At 44.4% G+C, this 10,000-nt stretch overlaps 2 protein-coding genes across 2 annotated transcripts in view; one reads left to right on the top strand and one right to left on the bottom strand.

Annotated features, from left to right (window-relative positions):
- The window catches only part of DENND6A (DENN domain containing 6A), a 72,044-nt gene extending 65,535 nt beyond the window's left edge, over positions 1-6,509 (bottom strand). Inside the window, exon 1 of the mRNA XM_017527336.2 lies at positions 6,187-6,509. Coding sequence (XP_017382825.1) covers positions 6,187-6,423 — 237 coding nt within the window. The 5' untranslated portion in view covers positions 6,424-6,509. The remainder of the gene's footprint in view (positions 1-6,186) is intronic.
- A 2,870-nt stretch (positions 6,510-9,379) lies between these two features.
- Positions 9,380-9,938, top strand: LOC108303548 (small nuclear ribonucleoprotein Sm D1-like). Its single transcript, XM_037738098.1, has one exon. It carries the CDS (start codon positions 9,473-9,475, stop codon positions 9,830-9,832), a length of 360 nt encoding a protein of 119 aa, XP_037594026.1. The 5' UTR covers positions 9,380-9,472; the 3' UTR covers positions 9,833-9,938.
- The last annotated feature ends 62 nt before the right edge of the window (positions 9,939-10,000 follow it).

Raw genomic sequence — 10,000 nt, 5'->3', positions numbered from 1 at the left:
ATTGTGCATCATTTAATGGTGCTTTGCAGTTACTAGTTTCTGCAAGTTACAGGTTTGTGGCAAGCCTGCCTCAAGCAAGTCTATCAGCATCATTTTTCCAACACTGTGTTCATTTTGTGTCTCTGTGTTACATTTTGGTAATTCTCACAATACTTCAAGCTTTTTTGTTACTATTGTATCTGTTACAGTGGTCTGTGATAAGTTACTTTGATGTTAGTACTGCAATTGTTTTGGAACACCACAAACCATGCCCATAAAAGATGGCAAATTTCTTAAATACATGTGTTCCGACAGCTCCACTGACCACCCATTACCCCATCTCTCTCCCTCTCCTCAGGCCCCCCTATTCCCTAAGACACGAGAATATTGCAGTTGGGCCAATGAGTAACTCTATAATGGCCTCTAAGTGTTCAAATAAAAGGAAGAGTCACACATCTCTCACTTTAAATCAAAAGCTAGAAATGATTAAGTTTATGAGGGAGGCATGTCAAAAGCTGAGACAGGCCAAAAGCTAGGCCTCTTGGACCAAACAGCCAACTTGTGAATGCAAAGGAAAAGTTCTTTCTTCTTTTATGCAACAGGGTCTCACCATGTTGCCCGGTCTGGTCTCAAACTCCAGGGCTCAAGGAATCCTCCTGCCTCAGCCTCCCAAAGTGGTGGGATTACAGGCCTAAGCCACCACACCCAGCCAAAGGAAAAGTTCTTGAAGGAAATTAAAAGTGCTACTCCAGTGAACACATGAATGATAAGAAACTGAAACAGCCTTATTGCTGATGTGGAGAAAGTCTGAGTGGTCTGGATAGAAGAGCAAACCAGCTACAACATTTCCTAAGCCAAAGCCTAATTCAGAGCAAGAGCTCTTTTCAACTCTGTTTTGGCTGAGAGAGGTGAGGAATCTGCAGAAGAAAAGTTGGAAGCTAGCAGAAGATTTATGAGATTTAAGGAAAGAAGCTGTCTCCATAATATAAAAGTGCAAGGTAAAGCAGCAAGGACTGATAGTACAGCAAGTTATCCAGAAAATCTAAGAGAAATGATGAAAGTGACTACACTAAATAACAGATTTTCAACGTAGGTGGAACAGCCTTCTATTGGAAGACTATGACCTCTAAGACTTTCATAGCTAGAGAAAAGTCAATACCTGGCTTCAAAGTTTCAAAGAACAGGCTGACAGCCAGGTACAGTGGCTCACACCTGTAATCCCAGCAGTTTAGGAGGCGGAGGTAGGAGGATCCCTTGAAGCCAGGAATTTGAGGCCATCCTGGACAACAAAGCAAGGCCCCATCTCTACAAAAAAATTCAAAAATCAGCCTGGTACAGAAGCATATGCCTGCAGTATCAGCTACCAGGGAAGCTGAGACAGAAGGATCGCCTGAGCCGGGAGTTTCAAGGCTTCAGTGAGCCACTGCATTACTGTACTCCAGCCTGGGTGACAGAGTGAGACCATCTCAAAAAAACAAACAAACAAACAGAAAATAACTTATGGTCTGTAAAATTGTATTTATGAAGAATTGGTTCTTTTTTGCTTTTGTTTTTGTGACAAAGTCTTGCTCTGTTGCCCAGACTGGAATACAATGGTATGATCTCAGTTCACTGTAGCCTCCACCTCCCCGGTTCAAGTGATCCTCCTGCCTCAGCCTCCTGAGTAGCTGGGATTACAGGAACGTGCCACCATACAGGCTAATTTTTGTATTTTTTTTTTAGTAGAGACAGGGTTTTATCATGTTGGCCACGGTGGTCTCAAACTCCTGACCTCAAGTGATCTACCTGCCTCAGCCTCCCAAAGTGCTGGGATTACAGATGTGAGCCACAGCACCCAGCTTATGATAAGTCTAATGATCTCACAAACTATGAGAGTATTTGTGAATAAAAGCAGACTCATGGTAGACACATTTAGGAGACTGCTGCATACCATGCTTTGGTAGTGTCCCTCTTATTGCAGGGTGAGCCTAAGTGACTGCTACTGCTATTGAAACCTTGTCTCCTGACCACAGGTGAACAAAATGGGACACATGTCCCTGGCTGAGCCAATCAGATACTCCAGTATTAAGCTTCAGCCCCATTACAGAAAAAGAGTTTGGCTAAAATCAGTACCATGGAAACCCAAAGTCAAGCAGAGTAATGAGGGATCAGAAACTGAGGCCACTGCACACAAACCAGTCTCGGCATGGAGAATGGAACAGACATGCAAAGAGCAAAGACAAAAAAAACAAACAAAAAAAACAGCTCCAGAGACAAGGGCAAATGCAAAAGCCTGGGGCTTTCCAAATCCCACAGGTTCATCCCCGCTTCCCACACGCTTGGATTCCAAAAGACTGCCTGGAATCCCTATAATCTACATCCCTTTACTTAAGTTTATTTGAGGTTTCTGTTCCTATCAAATTAATCCTTGACAGCTACAAAATTATATAAAGAAAAAAAGCATCAACAAAAATGCCAAATATTAACAGCAGCTGCCTCTTAGTAGAATTAAGAGTGATATTTTCTAGTGTTTATAATTTCTTTACTTGCCAAGTTTGCAACAATGAGTATGTTATTCACTCAGAAAAAAAAATACTTGAATAAATAAGGTAATTCTATATTTAGATAATTAAGGCTTTACTAAATAATAGGTAATTTCAAAGCTAAAAGTGAGATAGAGTATATAAAACCCAGGAGGTTTCAAACTTTGTTCCAGAGGACACTGATTCTGTGGTAATGCCTCCAGAGCCACTTCAGGGGAAAAGCAGCTCAGCACGTATCCGCTGTAGTTAACATCTTGTTCAGTTTCTTCCTAGCTCAAAGACCTCCTTACCATCCCCTTCACCTAGGACAGGGCCATAAAAGACATTTTATGCACGGTGAACCACTTCCGCTTCTACTCAGGTCTTTAGCCAATTGTATCACAGTGGGAACCTGCCCCAAACCAGGCCAGATTATATTCCTCTGGCATTTGGAAGAGAGTTAAAGATTCACTCTTGGGTCGAGCGCAGTGGCTCACGCCTGTAATCCCAGCACTTTGGGAGGCCAAGGCGGGTGGATCACGAGGTCCAGAGATCGAGACCATCCTGGTCAACATGGTGAAACTCCGTCTCTACTAAAAATACAAAAAATCAGCTGGGCATGGTGGCACGTGCCTGTAATCCCAGCTACTCAGGAGGCTGAGGCAGGAGAATTGCCTGAACCCAGGAGGCGGAGGCTGCAGTGAGCCGAGATCGCGCCATTGCACTCCAGCCTGGGTAACAAGAGCGAAACTCTGTCTCAAAAAAAAAAAAAAAGATTCACTCTTTTTTCACTAAAGTGGCTAAAAACATTAACTTCTACCTTAAAGATCAGAGAAGAAGGGCTGGGCATGGTGGCTCATGCCTATAATCCCAGTACTTTGGGAGGCAGAGGCAGCAGGTTAGTTTGAGGCCAGAAGTTTGAGACCAACCTGGGCAAGATAGCAAGACTCCATCTCCACCTAAAAATTAAAAAATAGCTGGGTGTGGTGGTGCATGTCTGTAGTCCTAGATACTCAGGAGGATCCCTCCAGCTTAGCAGTTCAAGGCTATAGTGAGCTATGATCATGCCACTGCACTCCAGTCTAAGCCAGGCCATGTCTCTAAGGAAAAAAAAAATCAGAGAAGGGGAAGAAGCCAGTTTGCAGGGAGCATGAAATATAAACAAGACTCCTCCACACACACACACAGAAAAAGCAAAAACAAGAGGTTTCCCTGGTTCTGAACGCTAGCCATTTTCTGAAGCCCAACTAAGTTTATGTCTTAAACAGCTGGAAACAGGTCTGAGGTAGCTTAAATTAGTTTCTCTGTTGTAGACAAACAAAGATACACACATAAGCCCCATTTCAACAAGATTAGTCATTAAGGTTCCAGATTAGATTTATGTTTACACAGGGAACAAAGTTCCCCTACTAAAAAAAGGTATTGATTCTAGTATCTCAATTCATTTTACAATTGAGAAAACTGAGGGTGAACTTCATAAAGCAAAAGTCAGGGGTTCTCTTCACTGAAAAAGGAGCCAGGCATGGTGGCTCATGCCTGTAATCCCAGCACTTTGGGAGGCTGAGGCAGGTAAATCACCTGAGGTCAGGAGTTCAAGACCAGCCTGGGCAACATGGTGAAACTCCGTCTCTCCAAAAATATAAAAATTAGCCAGGCACGATGGCAGGTTGCTGTAATCCCAGCTACTGAGAAGGCTGAGGCGCAAGAGTTGCTTGAACCTGAGGGGCAGAGGTTGCAGTAAAGATCATGCCATTGCCCTCCAGCCTGGGCGGCAGGGTGACACTCCATCTCAAAAAAAAGAAAAGATATGATGTGATCTGTTTTCAGGAAGAAAAAAAAAACATCAAAAGAGAAAAAAAAAAAAGGAAATTTCTAGAAAATCAATGCTTCTCAAATGTAGTCTTAAATACATCTTGCTGTGTCCCAGGAACTGTTCCAAATGCTTTATAAACATTAAATTACCTAATCCTCACAACAATGTCATGATATACATACTGTTATCCTGTTATAAAAAGGAAGAATGTGAGGCTCAAACAAGCTAAGTAACTTGCCCAAGGTCACATGGATTCAAACCTAGGCAGCCCAGCTTTAGAGTCTGGGTTTTGTTTGGGTTTTTTGGGGGACAGTGTCTCACTTTGTCACCCAGGCTGGAGTGCAGTGTCACGAATATGGCTCACAGCAGCCTCAACCTTCCTTTTTTAGGGATGTTCCCCTACCCTCATCCTACACATTCTAAAATCAGTGATTCTTAAAGTAGGGACAATGGAACAGAAGGTCCATGGATAAACTCAGTCTATGGAAACACATACATGATTTTGTATCACGAAGCCTCTTCCTAGTGGAAAGTTCACAATGTTCATATTTTTAAAAGACCCGGAAAGCAGAAAAGTTAAGAACTTCTGACCTAAAAAAAACTCTATACAGTGGCATACACCTTGGAAAATAAAACTCAAAATAAGTCCTTTAATAATTCACATTTTTGCAGTACCTCAACTTTATTAAGTATTCTGCTTATTTGGTCAAAAGACATATACTCATGTTATAAAGAATGTCCCAAATGATGAGAATCCAAAAAGATCTCCTTTAGCAATTTAAAAACACAATAAACTACAACCACCCATTCTTATGCTTTCTGGTTAAATTGTATCTTGTTGTACATATAACTTCAGGTTAACATGGCAAGATGAATAATAAATGGCTTATAAATCTTATTCAAAATCTTTGGGAGCTGTTTTTCTTACATTAATAAGATAAACAATTGCTCACATATTCACTCATTCTATCAAAAGTATGTACAGAATGCCACTAGGAATTCTAAAATACAATACAAAAGCAGTAGTTTTGCATTAACCCGCCCCCTAGCCAATTTTCTTAGTCAACCAGGCCACTACAGTCAGAACGAGATCAAAATTTGTCACCAATACCAAAAAAACAAAAACAAAACAAAAATGTCCAAACAAATGCCCCTCTGATAACCTTTTCCTAGGACACATGAAGACAAGCAATTCCTTATGCTAAAAGGACCTTAAAACAACCTCAAGAGTGGATGTTTCTAAAGCCTTTCGATAAGGGGCCATACTTAAGGATGGAAAAATTGACTGATTCACAAGCAGACGATTTTCCCTGTATTCATCTTGATATTAGTTTCACCCCACTGTTCCAGAGGCAACATAAAAAAAATAACAGAAATAAGGCACAAAAGGAGGAAGGGAGAAAATGCATGCTTAGATAAGCATTTTGGCTCAGGCTGAGGGGAATGCTCTAAGAGTTACTGCAAACGACCAAAACAATGTGAGCCTTTAAAGTTGGTTGTGCAAGTCTGGCTCTTAGAGTTCCTCATCTGTTATAGGCATTGTTCCCTTCTTGAAAAAGTACCAAACATCCTGCCTGCAGGCTTCTCCGGGTGGATGCTACTAACCCTTTTAGTTATTCCTGTCACTCTGGATTGAACAGAAAGAAAAAGATGAACATCAACAAGTATTTAGGAGGGGCCTAGAGAGAACTTTTCACCCCTAGCCGCAGCCCAAGATCCTCCCACGGGAAGTGCCCTAGGACCGCAGCCCCGCCGAGCGCCGGCGGGGAGACTGGCCACGCCCGGATGCGCGGCTGATGGGGTCCAGGCCTGCCAGCCGGCCGGCCAAGGGCTTTGCTGTAGCCGCCCCGGCGCGAGGGCGGAGCGCGGAGACAGGGCTGGGCCGGGCCTCACCTCCACGGCCTGGCCCAGCTCCAAGTCGAAGCCCACCACACAAACGCAGTGCAGCCAGGCGGAGAAACCGTCCCAGCGCAGCAGGCCCCGGCCACGGCCATCATCCTCTTCCTCGTCCTCTGGTGCGCCTCCCGCTGCCAGAAGGGCCGGCGCCTCGCGCCCCTCGGCAGCCGCCACTGCCTCGTCCAACGGCCTTCGACAGCCGGGCCCCAAGCCCGCGGGGCCCCTCAAAGCCATTCGCCGCCCCCTGGCTGTTCGCGCCGCCTCAACCGCGGACCGCGCCGTAGAGCGCGCTTAGTTCCGCGCAGGCGCAGATACCGCTGCTGCAGCCTCCGGGGATCCATTCGGTCCGGGCGGGGCTGCGGATCACGTGACTCTGGGAGCGCCGCTCTGCGCAGATCCTTCTGGGCCAGGACCGGACGTGGGGACGTCACGCTGCCGCTTGTCTCGGATTGTGAAGCCAGCCCTGGCCTCCTTCTGTGAAAGCTCTTTGGTTTATGAATCCCTATCAACCTCGTTCGCAGTCAACGACCAGGGAATAAATTATTCGTGGAATGACACCCTTCATAATTATTATAATCAGGTATTACTCAATTATGAAAGTGTAATGGTAACAGTGGATAACATTGAACGCCTACTTTGTGCCAGTTGATGTTCCAAGTACAAGTGCGAATATTTACAAATATTACCTTATTGAATCTTCACATAATTGCAAATAAGTAGACAGCATTTCTTTTTACAGATAAGGAAATGAAGGCTCTGGAGGTTACATGACCAGCTCAACAAGTGTGACAACTCCAATGTTGGCTTGCAGTGCACTCATTCAGTTTGCTGATTCAGAGACCTGTGCGTTTACTCAGCTGTTCCTTCTCCAGCAAGGGCACCCCACCCTGCCACCTCCACCTTCCTTGGCCTGGCTGTCTGTGACTCACTCAACACACATCCCCAGACCTTTCTGGGACCCCAAGTTGGGCAGATTGGCCTCCACAGCAACCTGTGGATCTCTCTGAGCACTGGGGCAAGGGCCTGGTCTCAAGCAGCGTCGTATTCTGAGATCAATTGTTACTGATCATTGGACCAACCAGGATACTAACTAGTATTTATTCACCACCTACTATGTTGAGTGTAAATAGCATAGTAAAAGTAGGAAACACAATAATACCTCAACAGAAAAATGAGTAAACCAGCAAAGTGTCACGCCTATGATCCCGGCTACTTGGGAAGCTGAGGTCGGCTAAGGCCAGGGATGATCACTTGAGCAGGAGTTCCAGGCTGCAGTGCGGTATGATCACGCCTGTGAACAGCCATTACACTCCAGCCTGGACAACATAGCATGACTGCATCTCAAAAAAAAAACAACGCAAAACAAAAAACACAGCAGAACTTAAGCATTTTGCTGTACTGCCAAGTCAATTCCATTACATTTGACAAGTAACTGCCCTCTTCACATTCTTAGAATTTTTTTGGAACAAGTGTTAGCATCCCTGTTTTCAAGGAGGTGGTCAAGTATGCACAGACATCAGTAGTGATGTTTGCTGTAGACTTCCTGTAGACAAAAAGGAACTTAGGGACAGCACTTAAGTTAGAGGCCAAGTCTTTAGCCAATGTAGCCTGCCGTCCTACTCCAGAGACCTGCTGTGCTTAAAAAAGGAAAAACTGTATTTTGCGATCAAGTAAGGCTCTAAACTCAGTATTAGGAAAGAACAGTAGCGTTTTTTGTATCAGAAGGAACACTGGCCTGAAAGTCAGAAGTTCTAGATTCAAGTGCCAGCTCCACCCACAATTATGGTAGGCAAGCCACTCCAAAACCCAGTTTCTGGTAAATGGGAATGGTGACTACTAACTCACTTCCCTGACTGTTGGGAAAAGCTACACTATCCTAATGCACACATTTTACCAGATGCTACTTTATTTTTAATGATTAATGATCTCAAAACACGAGTTGCGGCCAGGCACAGTGGCTCACACCTATAATCCCAGCACACTGGGAGGCCGAGTTGGTAGGAACACTTGAGCCCAGGAGTTTGAGACCAGCCTGGGCAACATAGGGAGGCCCCATCTCTTAAAAATTTAAAAATTAGCCAGGCATGGTGGCGCACACCTGTAGTTCCAGGCTGAGGTGGGAGGATCACTGGAGCCTCAAGGCTGCGGTGAGCCATGATTGTGCCATCGTACTCCAGCCTGGGCAACACAGCAAAACCCTGTCTCAAAAACAAAAACCAAAAAGAAAGACCACTACTTGTTCCACAGGGCTGGTTTTTTGATATATAGACACAAACTACAGTTCTCTGAAATGCTGCTTTATAATACTGGATTAAGGATAATCTTGTCAAAATATAGTACCCTGAAAACAACATATTAGGAGGACCAGAGTTTTCAGAGAAAGAAAGCACACCAAAGCTGTAGAGAATTTTAAAAGTAAGAAACCTGTTTGGGGAGAAAAACAGAAAACAACACACTACTACTTAAATCTGTATACACCGAATAACCACCAGGGAAAACAAAGTAGCTATGGCTTTATTTCCCTCTACCTTCATAACTTTGACATTCTGCCTTACAGTATTTTCACACAGTTTCTGTTGTTCATGGGAGCAAAGGAACAAGATACACCTTCTGACGGTTCATCATCAGGACCTTTGACTCTGAAAGGATCTTGGATAGGATCATCTCTTCCAACTTCCTATGCTATTCATAAATCTTCTGACATTCAGTTAGCCAGCCTCTTTTCTAACACTCTCTATTAAAGTTAAGTCATTAGCCTGTAATCCCAGCACTTGGGGAGGCAGAGACAGGTGGATCACCCACCTGAGGTCTAGGAGTTCCAGACCAGCCTTGCCAACACGGTGAAATCCTATCTCTACTAAAAATACAAAAATTAGCCAGGTGTGGTGGCACACACCTGTAATCCCAGCTCCTAGGAAGGCTGAGGTGGGAGGATCCCTTAAACCGGGGAGGTAGAGGTGACAGTGAGCTGAGATCATACCACTGCACTCCAGCCTGGGCGACAGAGGGAGACTCTGTCTCAAAAAATTAATTAATTAATTAAATAGGCCAGGTGCGATGGCTCACGCCTGTAATCCCTGCACTTTGGGATGCAGAGGTGGGGGGATCACTTGAGGTAAGCAGTTGGAGACCAACCTGGTCAACATGGTGAGACCCTGTCTCTACTAAAAATACAAAAAATTGACTGGAGTAGGCGCTTCTGGCCATTCATACTGCTGTCGATCAGTATTAGGTTACTGGATTTTGTGGGCTATCAGAACCAACGGGTGACGGCGCTGCTAGGATGAAGCTTGTGAGATTTTTGATGACATTGAGTCATGAAACTGTAACCATTGAATTGAAGAATGGAACACAGGTCCATGGAACAATTACAGGTGTGGATGTCAGCATGAATACACATCTTAAAGCTGTGAAAATGACCCTGAAGAACAGAGAACCTGTACAGCTGGAAACGCTGAGTATTCGAGGAAATAACATTCGATACTTTATTCTACCAGACAGTTTACCTCTGGATACACTACTTGTGGATGTTGAACCTAAGGTGAAATCTAAGAAAAGGGAAGCAGTTGCAGGAAGAGGCAGAGGCAGAGGCAGAGGAAGAGGACGTGGCCGTGGCAGAGGAAGAGGGGGTCCAAGGCGATAATGTCTCTCATGATTACTGTTTCAAAGTCATATGGGATCTGGGATATTTTTTGTACAGGTTGTGTTTGTTTATGTCAGTTTTTAATAAACATAAATGTGGGACAGAGCTGTCTATTGAGTATATCAGAGTTTTAGTAGTTTCCTCCACATTCACAAGAATACCACAGTG

Source organism: Cebus imitator, unplaced genomic scaffold (assembly GCF_001604975.1).
Source record: "Cebus imitator isolate Cc_AM_T3 unplaced genomic scaffold, Cebus_imitator-1.0 Scaffold48, whole genome shotgun sequence".
In the NCBI taxonomy this organism is placed as follows: Eukaryota; Metazoa; Chordata; class Mammalia; order Primates; family Cebidae; genus Cebus; species Cebus imitator.
The sequence above is the reverse complement of the archived record's forward strand: the minus strand, read 5'-3'. Positions and strand labels throughout refer to the sequence as shown.

Excerpts from the sequence above, each read along its gene's own strand:
- LOC108303548 (XM_037738098.1), top strand. The coding sequence starts at position 9,473 with ATGAAGCTTGTGAGATTTTTGATGACATTGAGTCATGAAACTGTAACC.